This window comes from Egretta garzetta, unplaced genomic scaffold (assembly GCF_000687185.1).
Source record: "Egretta garzetta isolate BGI_Z169 unplaced genomic scaffold, ASM68718v1 scaffold45, whole genome shotgun sequence".
NCBI lineage: Eukaryota > Metazoa > Chordata > Aves > Pelecaniformes > Ardeidae > Egretta > Egretta garzetta.
Genome location: NW_009260028.1, coordinates 12,638,097 through 12,654,788, shown reverse-complemented (window position 1 = coordinate 12,654,788; position 16,692 = coordinate 12,638,097). Strand labels below are relative to the sequence as shown.

Sequence of the window (16,692 nt, the reverse complement as noted above, 5' to 3'; positions counted from 1 at the left end):
GAGCGGGCGGGGAGGCTGGGCGCCGAGCTCCCCGCCGCCCCCTGCCAGAAAGGGCCTCCTCTTCCCCTTTTGTTCGCGTCTCCGCGCCTCGCAGCAGCCCGAGAGCTTCCGCTCTGCTGCAAGGACGGCGACCGGTTATTTCTCCCCCCTCCCCAGGGTGCGGAGGATTTCCCCGACTGCTGCATCCTGATCCTCAGGCTTCTGCCTGCAGCCTTCCACGCGTCGGGAGCGCCTCTAGTTTCTCTGGTTGTTGGAAGCGTACTTACAAAACCCTCCTAACGAAAATTTGGTCACCGTCGGCCTGACCAAACCAACGTGTTTTTCCGCTCGTAAAAAAGAAAGGGGGCATCGATGTGCTGCTGGACTAAATTACTCTTGTCAGCCTCTGGCCGTGAGGCTTCCGTTTTCCTCCTACTTTGTAGTGCTTCATGCCGGTTCCGATTCGCTCGTCTGTCGGAAAAGCGGTACCGGCAGCCTCTCTTGAGCTCCGTTACTGTAGCGTCCTTTCTGATATAACGCATTACAGTTGAACCGCATTAGCGTATGCCAGTACAGCAGGCATGAAATTCCTGTACTGCTCTTATTTTTTCTATTCAAAAAGCAAGCAGAACTCTCCAGAAAGTGTTGGAAGTTGGAGGCACTACTGGAAATTTTGTAGTTAGGTATCTGTTTTTTTGTTTCAGGGTAGAGTTCAGAAAAGACAGTAAGTATATTGTAACGCGAAGTGTGTATTTTCAAAAACGTAATGCAGAATAAGCATGTTACAATTTTACAGTAGAATGTTTTGCTAGAGATCAGATATGCTTTTGTACTTTAATATTTCTCCCTTCCATGAGTAGATGTTGGTTATACAGGATTGTGGAAAGAATTGGTGTTAACTGTGAGCGTGGGAATAATAATCTTTCTTCCAGGAGAATTCTTATATTTCACTTACACGTATAGAGCCCATAATAGTTTTCTTGCCCTTCAGAATTTTGCATTCAGTTTTCCCAGTCAAGGTAACTAAACTCCTTATGGTTTTCTTTCATCATTCCATGTGAATTACACTTATGTGTGAGAGTTTTACTGGCATTCCTAAACCAGCATAGTTTTGAAGGTGTCATTAGATGATAGCTATCAAGAAAAGCTTGTGGTTTAAAAAATATATATTGAATGCTTCCTTTTTAAAATTAACTACATTCATGGAAATGGCTTGATTAAATGAATTTCTTTTGCTTATATGTGTTCTCTCTGTAATGTGACTTTTTTTTTTTTTCCCCCCCCTCTTATCTGACTTACTTCAAATACTGTGTTGGCAGCAGTCTGAGTTACCATTAGAGTATAAATTTAAACAGGTGGTTTACAAAACTTTAGGTAGGTGCAACTGTATCAGCTTTAAAGCAGGTTATATTGCCCAGACCACGGGGTTGCATGAACTGAGGCACAACCATATAGCTCGCAGTGTAACTTTTCAGACTGTTTTTCACATTATTTCCTGTCCCATCACCCAGTGAAACCAATATAAAGAAAAGAATGGAGAACCAGAAGGGTAAAACAGTAGTGATCTCTTCTGTCTGTGGTGGTGTCATGAATGCACTTTGGGTTTGAGTAGCAGGTGAAATTGATTAGATGACTCACTGTAAACTAGGGGTAAAGAGGAATGAATACGAACAGGTTTGCTGAAATGCTTTCCAATGCCGTTTTGACACACCCAAAATGTTACTTCTCCACATCGAGATAAAGGTATTTAGAGCGTATGTGTTATAAGAATTGCGTATTAGTGTCTTTGTATTCCAATATGTAACTACTTTTTTTTTTTTTACTTGCAGAGTCAACTGTTCATTTTATTTCAAAATTGGAGCTTGTCGTCATGGAGACAGGTGTTCTCGGTTGCACAACAAACCAACATTTAGCCAGGTTTGTTTTCCTTTTGTTTTTCTCTTTCTTGTGGAAATATGTTCTTGCTTCTTTAAAACGTAGATTCTCAGATACAAGTGAATAATTACCAAGCTCCAGATTAACTAGTTCACTTTTGGCCCCAGTTTATATGGGTTTTTGCTTTTTTGGGGGTATTCCATTTACTTCTCCCAGCATTTCTAATTATCTCCTGTCACCCTTAATGGCTGCAGGAAGCGATGCTGTTGTAAGCTTGCCTGTAGTAGAGACCAACCAGTGCTAACTTTCAGGTGAGTGTGCCTTCTCAGTGGTGTTTAGGCACTTAAACCATCCCAGATTTTTTTTTTAGTCACAAACAATGGCAGCTGTTCCACCTATCTTAAAGGTGTGAACTTAAGTCCTTTATGCACATAATAGAAGAAAACTAATTAACAAAAGCAACTCTTCTGTCATTATATTTGCTCTCTGACCCAGGCTCTTAAGTTTCAAGAGTAACTTAGATATTTGCTTTGAATGTGAAAGAATTGTTTATTGAAAACAGCTTGCCTGGTTGCTGAGGGTGCATACATCAGCTGACTTGACAGATTAAATAAACTTTGGCTATATGAATATTGTTAGAGACATGATGTGTGACTGCATGTCTGCCAAAAAAAAAGGTGCGGTGGGTGATAGGGTTTTTATTAATGAGCTCTGTAGCTTTTAGAAGTTATGTTCCTGGAGAACTGTGTGCTTTGCCTTTTTCTATCACTGCTGATTGTCAAGGTATACAGGTAAATAGATTTCTTTGGGAGTGCTGTATATGATAAGTAGTGCCAATGGAAGTGGTATTATCAGCAGTTTCACCTCCAACGGTAAAGTTTACATAGCAGTGGAGTCCTCTGCGAGTTCATTTTAGCTGACTTGAAGCACGATTGAGTAGACTGGTGTTGGTTTGGGGAGCATTAGAGAGGCAAGTGCTATTTGTGTAACTGGAGTTCAGAGCGATGGTGCTCATGAAGTTAAACTTTGTGAGCGTATGAGTGGGCAGGGTAGTTCTAGGAGGGCTGTCTGGGTTACTGGTCTACAGGGACCACTGTTGGTACTCCATCAACAAAACCAGTTTTCCACTTCTGGGAATTTAATAATTTTTCATGTAAATATTGTATCTCAAAAAGAATACTGTCCATTTTCAAAACGACTCCATGTTGCTGACCTACATGGAGTGTGCTGAAATGTGATTGGTTATTTAGACACCCGAATTTAGGTCATTAGCCACTAGAAAATATTTCAAAATTGGATAACTTTCACAGCAGCAGTCTTTTAAGTTAAAAAAAAAAAAAAAAAACAAAACACCAACAAAAGAACCCAAACTACCATCTTTTTTTACAAAAAACTTTCATGTGCCATAATGGTTTCCTCTGTCAGTGCTGTCTTTAGCTTTGGTTTAGAAACTGGGTAGCAATGCTGGCTGAAGGGGGTCAGCAGGGCCTATTTGATACATCCAGTGATGTCTGGGACCCCGCTATAGTGCCGCACCTGGCAGCCATGGTGTATTGTGACATCTCCAATGTACCTGGCAGATGTGTAGGGTTCACTACAGAAATCTTTATTTGTATGCAGATTGATAATCAGCTGTGATAGAAAATGGAGGAACAGGTATCTTGCTAATGGGAAGCTACTGGCACCGTATTTTCATCTTGTGTTGCCATTGCTGGTGCCGCTACTTTATAGAAAGAGTTGTGTTAGGAAAGGCCGTCCAATCCAGGGTGATCAAATTACTGCCGATCAGCAGAAACACTGTAACCATACGCATGTTTCTGGCTCTCCTCTCCAACTGTAGGCTAAAACATAGTTATTTTAAACCTGGGCCACGGAAACACAAAGCTTTGGTTGGTATGAGCACACCCATTATAAAACAAGTGTGTGATATTTTAAATGTGATGTTATGGATTTTTTTACATGTTAAGTGGGCAGCATATGTAGGTATGACATTGCTGGTCCTGTGACTTCTTTAAGTTCTGAATTCTTACTGTGACTAATAATAATGTGTAAGCTAAAATTATTTGGGGATTGCGATTCATACTAACACTGAGCTTGTATTTTAAGTAATCAAATTTCAATTTTTGAGCTGCTTACAGTGATATGGACGTTTGGATTTTTTTTTTTGTAATATTAGTTTACTAACTTAAACATGGTTTGTTTTTTCAGACAACTTGATTTTAAGAAGAACGGTACAAATGTAAGGTTTCAAGTCTGCCTGGGCTAATTCTTCAAGTAAAAAGCAGAAGGGCTAAAAGGATATTGTCCTTATTTGAAGGATCGGAAACATGTGAAGCTATGATGCTATTATATTATTTAAACAGAAATTCCACCAAGAAATTCCTGATGCACAAAATGAGACGTAGCTCTTGCCTAAAAACCTTACTGTCCGGTGTAACATTTTAGACTCCGTGGCATGATGTATGATATGCTGTGCACATAACACTATTTTTTTTCCCCTAGACTGACAGTAATGAATCTGGTCTTGAAAGCTAGGAATCTCCACAATATCCTGTAGTTTGATGTTTTAGGTTACTGTGCCTCCCAACTCCCATGTTGAGGATAGCTGTTGAGACAAATGCAGCTCTTTCTTGGTGGTTAATTAAAACTGTTTTCATAATATGATGGTCTGGATGCAATTTTGGAAGATATTCTGCAAATACAAAAGGAAGTCTTAAGAATAGAATATTACTTTTAGCTGTTTGCAAACAAGTTGTCTCTTTGCAATTGTCTATTATATGCACAGCAGCCAGTAGAATTCCCCTTTTTATTTTTTTTCCCCGCAGACCATCTTGATTCAAAACATCTATCGTAACCCCCAAAACAGTGCACAGACGGCTGACGGCTCACACTGTAAGTCCCACAGTTGGAGAAATTTTTTTAAAGAATGGTGTTAAAGAGCCCACTCCTAATTATGAGAAAATAATGTTGGCTTCTGAGCTGCTGACATAAAGCTGTTGCAAACAGGACAAGTGACGGAACTCTTCTTGCGCATAGATCAAGAACTTGTGAAATGTGTGCGATTCAGAATGCAGAATTGACTGCATAAATTGGACTTGATGCAGGTTCTTTTTTGCACTGCAAAGTAACACTGCATTCTTTTTGAAGGGTTAATCTGCAGACATTTCTCAAATTCTTGACTTAACAAAAAAAAAAAAAAAAAATAGGTACATATGTGATGTACGGTAAGTGTCCCAAAACTGTGGGTATTCTTTCATCTTAACTTTTTTAGGAAAATGGAGATTTCATGTTATGCTGTAATTATTGTATTACTTCCTTTCCTGGGGTTTTGCTACTAAGAAACCATTGAGTAAAACCAAATTCAAACAAATGGCGATGCTTGTAAGTTGAATTCTGTGTTTGGATGCCTTCTGTTACATATCTGCCTGAATTCATGCAAAACCACTCTAATAATATTGGTGAATAAAACAAACAAAAAAATACAATAATGGAGTATCATGAGATCTCTATTACTTTACAGTGTTAGGTTGATTCAGAAAGGTCGCCAGCTAAGTGAAAGTTCTCCTTCTTGGGAGAGAATAACCACCTCTTTTTCAGCACAGACTCGGCTAAAGCGACCCTAAAGGAAACCGGTTTCTTGTTAAAATTATTTTCCATAATATAAAGTTGTTGCGTTTTGTATTTCAGACCATTGCCCTCTTGAACATTTACCGTAACCCTCAAAACTCTTCCCAGTCTGCTGACGGTTTGCGCTGTAAGTTCATACAAGTTCCTTCACTGGTTCCCTGGGCTTGATTGTCAGAGCTCAGTGTCGACTTAAGCTGGTCTACCATTTTAGTTAAACAGATCAAACTGACCACGTTTCATTAAATGTGTCCAAAACACACACAAAAAAGAAAACCACCCAAAACTTTTTTGTCCCACTCACCTTCCTCCCTACTCTCAAAACTATGAGGGGAATCTGAATACCATCTATTAAATCAAAAAGGGTTGAAATTGTACTTCCCCTGTAAAGCAGTCTTGGTTGCACTGCTTTCTTGCCTCCTCCTTTCCCCCTGCCAGTTGCCTGCATCCTAGGAATGCTTTTCTGTATGTTCTGTGCTATCCATTAGGTGCCACTGTCTAAAAGCCACTGTCTAAAAGAGCAGGACAATGACACATTGAAAAAAAAAAAAAAAAAAATAGGTACATATGTGATGTACGGTAAGTGTCCCAAAACTGTGGGTATTCTTTCATCTTAACTTTTTTAGGAAAATGGAGATTTCATGTTATGCTGTAATTATTGTATTACTTCCTTTCCTGGGGTTTTGCTACTAAGAAACCATTGAGTAAAACCAAATTCAAACAAATGGCGATGCTTGTAAGTTGAATTCTGTGTTTGGATGCCTTCTGTTACATATCTGCCTGAATTCATGCAAAACCACTCTAATAATATTGGTGAATAAAACAAACAAAAAAATACAATAATGGAGTATCATGAGATCTCTATTACTTTACAGTGTTAGGATTCAGAAAGGTCACCAGCTAAGTGAAAGTTCTCCTTCTTGGGAGAGAATAACCACCTCTTTTTCAGCACAGACTCGGCTAAAGCGACCCTAAAGGAAACCGGTTTCTTGTTAAAATTATTTTCCATAATATAAAGTTGTTGCGTTTTGTATTTCAGACCATTGCCCTCTTGAACATTTACCGTAACCCTCAAAACTCTTCCCAGTCTGCTGACGGTTTGCGCTGTAAGTTCATACAAGTTCCTTCACTGGTTCCCTGGGCTTGATTGTCAGAGCTCAGTGTCGACTTAAGCTGGTCTACCATTTTAGTTAAACAGATCAAACTGACCACGTTTCATTAAATGTGTCCAAAACACACACAAAAAAGAAAACCACCCAAAACTTTTTTGTCCCACTCACCTTCCTCCCTACTCTCAAAACTATGAGGGGAATCTGAATACCATCTATTAAATCAAAAAGGGTTGAAATTGTACTTCCCCTGTAAAGCAGTCTTGGTTGCACTGCTTTCTTGCCTCCTCCTTTCCCCCTGCCAGTTGCCTGCATCCTAGGAATGCTTTTCTGTATGTTCTGTGCTATCCATTAGGTGCCACTGTCTAAAAGCCACTGTCTAAAAGAGCAGGACAATGACACATTGACTTCATCCAGAACAAATTTCCTGCTCTGTAAATGTTAAGAGAACTTGAATTTTAAACTTTTCAGACTCCATGCAGAAATTTGTCCTAGGTTAATGCAGCTTCTGTTTAGAGTCTACTCTGGAAGAAAACAGTTTGACTGACAAAACGCTTCCCTTCTGGCAGCTGTCCTTTTTGGATAGGTGCATGTTTAAGATTCTTGCCATGCTTTGAAAATTCCAATTCCAAAACCAAGTTGCATATTTACCTAGGAAAATACATCTTTAAAAGTACTTTTGAGGAGGGGAAGGCATTTGGGTATGGTCATGAACTAATTTAATGGCTCCTCATGAGGTAGGAATGGGCATAAGAAAACATACCTGCTGTGAGACTGGCAGAAGTTAAATGACCAGGATTGTTGATCTGCGATTACTGCTTATCACTGTGATTGAATCATTAATATTAGAATAAGATTTAAAAAAAAAAAAGTTTTAGGACCGAAAAGGATCGGTGTTACTTTCTAACTAATATTTCTTGTTGAAGTGAATATTGACTGTGTGGTAATAAAGCTTTGTTTGGCTATTCCTTTTTTTGACTGTCGGATTTTAGACTAGTCCAGATTAGTTACCAGCATTTGATTAGATGTGCTTTGTGAAATCAGCCACTAACTTAAAAGTCAACGCTGTCTCTTCTGCTTCTAAAAGTAATAATGGCCCGATTAAGTAATTTGAGGTTTTTTTGTCACACAATCAAGCTAGATACGTAATGACCTGTGTAAGTTTGTCTAGATGCTTAAACGGTTCTATTGGTTTGTAGGCTTTCTTGTTGCAGATGCTTAGTAGTTAATGCTGTTTCAATAAACCAAAAAACATAGTTGGGTATTTCCACTCTGTCCCTAAATTCTCAATGCGCTGGTAACTAATTTGCACAGAGTTGCAGCAGTTTGGTCTGTGGAGCTGTTTAGATTGCACAGCTGCAAGAGTCTCGAACAGATTCTCGAGCGTTCTAAATGCTGGTTTCCAACTCTAGTTTGTCTTGACAAGCGGGTAGCTACGTAACAGAGCCTGACTGTACCTCCTGAGGTGGAGCTGGGGCTCTGTTATCAGTAGGTTTGCTGAAACTCCTGGCTCCCTGGTTTCGGTATTTGTCCCTACTGAAGTACTGCATGTATTTTAAATGGATAACTTGGGTAGCTATTTAATGCTTTTGTTGTTGTTGCTTAACTGTCTTCCTTTCTATTGCCGTCGTAGAGGATTAACCTTAGTTTCGAACAGCAGTAGTTTTCCTGAGTATTTTCATTAGTGATTGGGCTTCTCAAGGTTCAGATACCGGTAGCCCTGGAACATAAATGTTTGTAAAGCTTGTGCATATGTATGCTTCCCACTTTAGGACATTCAAGTAGTCATTAACTAACTGTTGCTTATGATCTCCTAATTTGACAATGGAATCTCCTTGTAAGTTTTTAGCACTTGTCCATCTGGTAAAAAGTAGTTATTCCCAGTGTGGCTCACAAGAGCCCCTGCCTGATACCGTTAAAAAAAAAAACAAAAGTCCTTAGGTATTAGTAAGCTGTTATCAGTGGTGTTGGCAGAACCTTGGGAATACAGTTAAGTATTAAACTGTATAGAAATACTGGTTTAATGTTTGATATTCCTTAATTTGCTATGTAACCATGGGGAATAAAGTTCTTAAAAGCAAGTATGTTTCAAATGCAAAGACATTGTTAGCATAAACTATATAAGAACTGCCCCTTAGCCGCCTTCAGGATCTGAACAGGGTGGAAGAAAAGTAATTAAAGTTCCAGAGAGTGTGGCTGGTTAATATTAGAGCCTTTGAAGAAAAATGTAAAGTTCATCCAAATGGTAATATTAGCCAAAAATGACTGAGCCCAAAGCATCTCTTGTTTTCTTAGCAGCCTGAAGCAAATAAACTCGGCTGTGTTGGCTCAGTTTCTTGTCTTTCACGTTCTGTGAACTAAAACAGTACTGTTTGTAATTTAAAGGTTAGAATAGTTTTCTAGCGTAAAATGCAGGGTTCATTTTAAAACAGCTCTGCTCGATCTTAATAAACTACTTAACTGCTGAAGAGCTAATACATTAGGCTTTAATGTATACAGCTTAATGTAGTTTAAGATGCTGTAGACTGGAAGAAATAAATTCATTTTTATATTCATAATGCTTTGAAAAATCAGCCAAACTTAACATTGTTTTTGATAGCAGCAGGCAAGCAGCGCTCATTTGTAAAGTCCAGCTTGGAGCATGAAAATAATCTAACCTGAATATATGGCTGGCTTGTCTTGCACTAAAAGGTGTTCTGCAGGACTACAGAAAAACTCAGTGATGTTTAATTTTGAATAAATTCAAATTGCTCTCTGTTGCAAAGCATTATGGTACCCTTCTTTGAGGGCACCGAGAAAAGTGTGTCATTTCAATAACTATTTTGAGCAAATTAAAAAAAAAAATTCTGGGCTATATTACGTTGTAAACTCTCAAATTCTAGTATATATGCTGCAGAGGTGGACATGTTTAAAATTAAATTCTGCCTTTAGGAAGAGGAACACTAAATTGTAATCATGCTTTAAAATACGCAAATGTAACAAAGCACTTGCCTTCTGTTTAGGTAAAATTGGTGGTAGACAGAGGGTGGGACTGTATGTTAAATTTCAGTGATATTTCAAAGTAATTCCTTTCCCCTTCAAATTTGTGGCATACAAGTTTGGCTTTGATTAAAACTTGTTTTGATTTGATCATGTCAATGTAATGTTTTGACATATACTTTGGGGACTCAAAGCTCTTCACACATACTTACTTTTAATATTCCTATTAGTTAGCTCCATGCTATATGGTGTCTTTTATGGTCCAGATGGCCTCTCTAGATTGTTTTGTAGTTTGATCAAAATCTTCTTCCTTATTTATAGGCTCTAATCGATATGACTCTTGATTTTTTACAGGTGCTGTGAGCGATGTTGAGATGCAGGAACATTATGATGAATTCTTTGAGGTATGTAAAAATGCATTGAAGTGTTCATGGATTTGTCAACAGAAATTAGACGGATCCATAGAAAAGCTCTTGTTTCCTCAGGTGTTCATATAAAACTTACAACTTTCAGTGCTAAATATTTCCTGGTATAACCTTTGGTTAGTTTGGCTTTAATGTTAGTGTTTATAATAGACTTTGTTTAAAAGTCAGCAACTTAAGTGATACAGCATTTTGGTTCCATAATCCCCTTATTTCCTGTAAATGTAAAATGTACTTAATTATTTGTATAAAAGCAAATTAAGTAAAACTTAACCAAGGCTTATAGGTAGCGTTCTCAGTGCATCTTGCATATTCTGTAAATACCGTATGCATCATGTTTTCCACAGCTTTTTGTTGTATCCTCTTAGTGCCATACGTAGATGGACACAGTACAGGCCAAGCAAGTACTAATTTTAAAATTGGAAATGTAAAAAAAGGTGTTTCTGTTTTACCTTTTTTTAAGGAAGGCCTTCTTTTGTACTTACGAACAGATAAATGCAATACTTCTGTACGTGTGACTAATGTGCTGCAAACTTCTAATCGGTTGCTTTGTGCTTAGGAGGTCTTCACAGAAATGGAAGAAAAATATGGTGAAGTTGAGGAGATGAACGTTTGTGATAACCTTGGAGATCATCTAGTTGGAAATGTATACGTAAAGGTAGGATCAAGAGATGTGTTTCTATAATCAATAGGGGTGGTATTTACTGATTCATAATTTTAAAAGCTACTGTATGTTTGTAGTTTTTGCTAGAGTAGCTCCTTGGGATATAAGCTCCTCCAGCTTCACAGTATAAAGTAGAAATAGTGAAAATGTGAATGGAATCTGAAAGAAATTTTAAGAGATGATGAGAAGCTTTCTTGATAGTCAGAATCTGTGTCATTTCCATAAAGATTAACACTTTTTTTTTTTACATTGTTTATAAATACAGTCGCCACTGCTGGACTGTTTAGTTTGCCAGGATTAATTTGGGGTCTGTCTTCCCATCACACTGCCTTTTAAGCACTTCATTATGAGCAGAGGTTTATTCGCAACAGGTGTGTTTATTTTCTAACTTCCCAGTTAAACAGAATATCTTGTAACCAAGTTACATTTGGCAGTAGCTGGGTGGTTTAAGGTGCAGACTGGAGCACTGAGGCTTAGCTCTTAAAAGTCATTGGTATCTCATGAATAATGCATACAAAGTTGTCACCCGCAGAAATTTTATTGTGTGTACAATAGTGTTGGGGAGGTGTGAGAGAGTTTGAATATTTTTACTGTACATTCCCTTAACTGGAAGGTATTTTTATACCTAAAATTTTCAGCTACGTAGGTCACAATCGGAAATAAAAGTTGTTTTTCAAAATTTGCAAGTGGTTAGCTGTGAAAAGGAATTTCAAATTTAAGTTTTACATTCATTGTAAAACAGGATCAGATTTTTGTAAATTCTAATTTAAATGAATGAGAGCTTCAGTTCTCATGCAGATTTCTCTTAAATGAGAAAAATCCTTTACATTTGGACACTAGTCTTCCAGAAAGTATTCTTAAGCGTTCTTTTTGTCTAAATTTGTGCTAAGAAAACACAGTATCTTCTATCATATCTTTTAATACAAGCCACAAAACTTGAGAACATAATTAAGAGAAAATATTGATGTTTTTATTATCTCTGAGTTCTGATTAATGAAAAGCTAGCATCTTTGTTCTTTATTTGATGGACTGTCCCAGGAACTCTGAAGTAGCTTCTAGTCTGATTACTAGTCCTAAGTCTCAACTGTCACACTAATGGTTTTATATGAATCTTCAGTCTACTTCTGTTGGTTTTCTGTAATGTGAGAAAATGTTAATTTTGCTTTCAGTTTCGCCGTGAAGAGGATGCGGAGAAGGCTGTGATTGACCTGAACAACCGCTGGTTTAATGGACAGCCCATTCATGCTGAGCTTTCACCTGTGACTGACTTCAGAGAGGCCTGTTGCCGTCAATATGAAATGGGGTAAAAAGTGACTTCCTGTTTGCCTATGACAGTGTCTCTGAAACGCTTGCACAGGCAGGGTGGTTGCTTGGGTGTGGCTTTTATGTGTAGCTTAGTGTAGGAAGAAGACTGCTTCAGGTAATGTTAATATGGAGGACCTGCAGTCAACCTCTTGCCATCTTTTTAGGATTTTGATCTAGGAGTTAGTCAGTGTCAGTAAATAATGCTTGCAATTTACTGGTTTTAATGTTAGAGGGGATTAACTTTTAGATGGCTAGAGGTCCACTAGGGCTTAGGGCAAATGGATATGGTGTAGAGCTGGGAGTTTCAACTGTGTCTCTTGAATTCTGTTTCAGAGAGTGTACACGAGGAGGTTTCTGCAACTTTATGCATTTGAAGCCCATTTCTCGAGAGTTAAGACGCGAGTTGTACGGGCGTCGTCGTAAAAAGTAAGTTTGCTTTTAAACACTAATAAAACAGGTAGATGAAGAAGGATCAACTGCTGAAAATTCTGAAGACAAACCTTTAAGCTCTCTTGTTTTTTCTAGTGCAGTTCTGACACATACCAACGAAAGGACATCAAGTAAAGCTTTATTAGGCAGCCAGTTTAGAACAAAGGAATAGGTCTGTCTTTAAAAAAAAAAAAGTAGTTACAGCACTTCTTGCTATGCAGTGCTGTGGATGCTGAAGGTTGATGTGGCTTAAAGAGAAGGCAGCGTTCAAGGAGAAGAATATTCACTGATTTACTAAGTACATAGGACATACCCATGGTTCAGGTCTCCAAACTGCAAACTGTTGCAGGCGGCATTATATTCAATACCCAGCCTTACTTGTTTTTAGCAGTTAATGGCTAACTTTGCTAGCCCTTCTTCGTTCCTTAATGTTAGTAACAGGTAATACTGAGCTTAATTTTTATTAACACTAGCCTCACAGTGTGACCCTTCTTGATAGGAATTACGAGTAGGGCAAAGGAATAGTAATTTTACTTATTGGCAAAAAAAGACTGTGGTAAAGACATTTTATTATATATTTATATGAAAATACTTATTTATTAAGTAAGGCTTGTAGAAAGGCCTATACCACTGCTGTTACTATGATACCTGTCTTGCGGATGGTTCACTTTGAGCTGGATTCAATCTGCTTGACTTTAGGACCTTGCTATTTAGGATAGGCATATAAAATCGTTGAGCTTCCTTTTATATACAGCACAATTCTGTAGGTCTCTTTCAGTCACAGAAGGAGCCTGGGATTGTGAACATGTTTTTCCCCATAAATGTGTCTAATTGGCAGTGTCTTAGAATTTGTGAAGATGAATTTAACTTTGGAAAATGTAGATTGTGTTGCTTAGGCACATGTATTTGTGCCTAAATACTTTCCTAAAATAACCTGATTAATATTAATTTAAACATAAACGTAAGCTTTTAAGATGTCTGAATGATTAACATGAAAGACAAAGTACGGCCTTGTTTTAGCTTTTTGGTCACTTTTATGAATCTGAATCTCTCGGTGTTGTGGTTTAACCCCAGCCGGCAACTGAGCCCTACCCAGATGCTTGCTCACTGCCCCCCAGTGGGATGGGGGGGAGAATTGGAGGAGTAAAAGTGAGAAAACTCATGGGTTGAGATAAAGGCAGTTTCATAGGTAAAGCAGAAGCTGCGCACAGTGCAAAGCAAAACAAGGAATTCATCCACTGCTTCCCATCAGCAGGCAGGTGTTCAGCCATCCCCAGGAAACCAGAGCTCCATCATGCATAATGATGACTTGGGATGACAAACTCTGAATATTCCCCCCTTCCTCCTTCTCCCAACTTCATATTGCTGAGCATGACATCATATGGTCTGGGATACCCCTGTGGTCAGTTGGGGTCAGCTGTCCCAGCCGCGTCCCCTCCCAACTCCATGTGCACCCCCAGCCGCCTCGCTGGTGGAGTGGGGTGGGGAGCAGCAGGGGCCTTGACTCTGTGTAAGCCCTGCTCAGCAGTAATGAAAACGTCCCTGTGTTACCAACCCTGTTTCCAGCACAAATCCAAAACATAGCCCTGTACTAGCTACTGTGAAGAAAATTAACTCTACCTCAGCCAACACCGGCACACTCAGACTTAGTAAGGCTAATTACAAGGTATCACCTTTTATTGCAAGAAAGATCAGGTTTGTGTGTTTGGGTTTGGAATATGATTGTTTTACCCATAGCCCAATTTCAGTCTGTGGAAAAACAAATAAAATAGCTGAGTCTTCTGTCCAGTTTTGTCTATTGGCCCACAAACTCTTTGTGCAACTAAAGCTGTCACAGGTTAGCAGTAAAGCTTGATTAAAAAAAAAAAAAACAAAACCAGAAGTTCTTGTCAGTGGGGTTTCACAGGTTGACTGTATAAACTAAACTGACCTGAAAGTAATTCAACTCAGAATGAAATACATCAAAGTTTTTCGAGTAGGAAAAAGAAGGGTAAACCAGAACTTTTGAATAGTAGGTTCATTTAGTAATTCTGGACAGCTTAGTGGTTTGTAAGAGTTACATATGTGTCTGTCACAATAAAATTTGTCACACGCTTCCCCCCACCACCACCATCTTGCCACGGAACAATAATTTGCAAACTTAAGACTTGCAGCATTTGTTTCTGAGCTTTTTAGTTCTGCTGCAACTTCTACACCTACTTAACTCTACTCTTTACCTATTTTACAAAATTGACTTTTCTAAAATGCTTAAAAATATTCAAGCTGCTCTTTCACTTGACAAGTGCCCTATAAGCTATAAATCCATAGTAGCTGTGTTAGTGGTATGTTCTGGGGTGGTTTTAGTTTTCTTCCTGAATTTGTCATTGACCTCAGAGGCAGGGAAGATTATTTGCAAATGCTGATAGCTTCTGGAAGGGGGGATTTGGGGTTGGGGAAGGAAAAACAAAAGAAAACAAAGATAATTGAGTTGTAATTGCTAATTAATGTAGTTGGTTTAGTAGGAGTGGACTTAGAAACAGCTGCGGGCTTTCATTGTGTGTTGTTAAGAGCTATTCATAACTGCGAAAGCAGGTGTACCCTTCTCTTGCTGCTTTAATTAGCAGCTGCCTGACAGCGCATCTGGTTTCTCTATGTGCCTTTCCTTAAGTTCTGCACACCTATTATAACGAATGACTGGCAGCGAACAGTTGAGTCTTAACAGTATGCGTTGACTCCTCGGTATTAAGTTTGTTCAGTTTGTAAAGACAGTTTCACAGCCTGAGTGCCAATTTACCCATCCTTCTAATACCACATTGTCTTTCTTCTCCCTCATTACTTAAATGTTAAATTACTTAAATCCTTAAATGTTCTACTGTGTGGAACTGCAAGTAAACTGCTGAATGTGATGAAACAATAAAATGTTCCAACTTTCTTTGAAGGCATAGATCCAGGTCGAGGTCCCGTGAACGTCGGTCTAGATCCAGAGATCGTGGTCGTGGAGGTGGTGGTGGTGGAGGAGGAGGACGTGAACGTGATAGGAGGCGGTCAAGAGATCGTGAAAGATCTGGTCGATTCTGAGCCATGCCATTTTTACTGTATGTCTGCTAGAAAGTGTTGTAGTTTGACCAAACAAGTTCATAATGAGATTTTTTTTAAAGATGGGCTTCTGAATAAAAAATTTGTAGTGATACAGTATTCTTTGTGTAACTTGTTTCTTGTGGGGGGAGTCTTTTTAACTGTCATTCCTCTATCTTGACAAATACCTGGATTGACTATGCCTGAGGGAAAGGTGGTAAATGTATTGGAGGAGCGCCAGTTTTGGTTTTTGGGGTTTTTTTTATTTGGGTATAATTTGAACTGTTGATGAAAATGTGTGTGTATATAATATAAAATATTATATACATAGTAAAAATAATATACTGCTTAAGAAACAGTTACTCACATAAGTTTCCCTTTTCTGCTATGCTGTCTGCTTATTTAGGTTAGTTTAGGCACATTTAAAAGGAAGGCTGTGCAAAATGCATTTATTTACCAAGTAGAAACGCTTAGTTACAAAAATGTATGTTTGTTTGTTACCAGAAGTCTGTGCTCTGTCTATCAATGTGACTGTGGCATTTACAATAAATCCAATTTCTTGGTGTAAAATCTAAAGCCTATTTTCTAAGCACTCTGGAGTAGTTGAGTTGCTACTCCTGGCTGTGCCAGAGTTCATAGTTCAGTTTTTTGATGATCTTGACTAAATTTCTTGTCTTTGGCTGGAAAGAAAGTTGCCTAGTACAGTGTGGAAAAAAAAGTAATATTTTTATTGCAATGATTAATAATAGGCAGGTGAGGTTTTTTAAAAAACTCATGCTCCATGCAACATGATACATAGGATCTATTGAAGGAAATGCAAGGTCCTAAATACAAGGACCAAATTTCTTAGCAGACTGATTTTAAAGACAGTTTCACAGCCTGAGTGCCAATTTACCCATCCTTCTAATACCACATTGTCTTTCTTCTCCCTCATTACTTAAATGTTAAATTACTTAAATCCTTAAATGTTCTACTGTGTGGAACTGCAAGTAAACTGCTGAATGTGATGAAACAATAAAATGTTCCAACTTTCTTTGAAGGCATAGATCCAGGTCGAGGTCCCGTGAACGTCGGTCTAGATCCAGAGATCGTGGTCGTGGAGGTGGTGGTGGTGGAGGAGGAGGACGTGAACGTGATAGGAGGCGGTCAAGAGATCGTGAAAGATCTGGTCGATTCTGAGCCATGCCATTTTTACTGTATGTCTGCTAGAAAGTGTTGTAGTTTGACCAAACAAGTTCATAATGAGATTTTT

General features: G+C 38.5%; 1 protein-coding gene across 3 annotated transcripts; it reads left to right on the top strand.

Annotated features, from left to right (window-relative positions):
- Window positions 1–98: 98 nt before the first annotated feature.
- On the top strand, window positions 99–16,289 carry U2AF1 (U2 small nuclear RNA auxiliary factor 1). 3 transcript variants are annotated; one of them, XM_035896377.1, is made up of 10 exons: window positions 99–703; window positions 1,809–1,896; window positions 2,109–2,165; window positions 4,063–4,093; window positions 4,680–4,746; window positions 9,921–9,970; window positions 10,548–10,646; window positions 11,822–11,955; window positions 12,291–12,383; window positions 15,305–16,289. In XM_035896377.1, the coding sequence occupies exons 2-10, from the start codon at window positions 1,850–1,852 to the stop codon at window positions 15,441–15,443; spliced, it is 717 nt and encodes a 238-aa protein (XP_035752270.1). In that variant the 5' UTR covers window positions 99–703; window positions 1,809–1,849; the 3' UTR covers window positions 15,444–16,289. The 3 variants fall into 3 exon arrangements, with proteins under 3 accessions (XP_035752270.1, XP_035752269.1, XP_035752271.1); XM_035896376.1 differs by having other exon boundaries at window positions 99–1,722; XM_035896378.1 differs by lacking the exon at window positions 2,109–2,165 and having other exon boundaries at window positions 118–1,896.
- The last annotated feature ends 403 nt before the right edge of the window (window positions 16,290–16,692 follow it).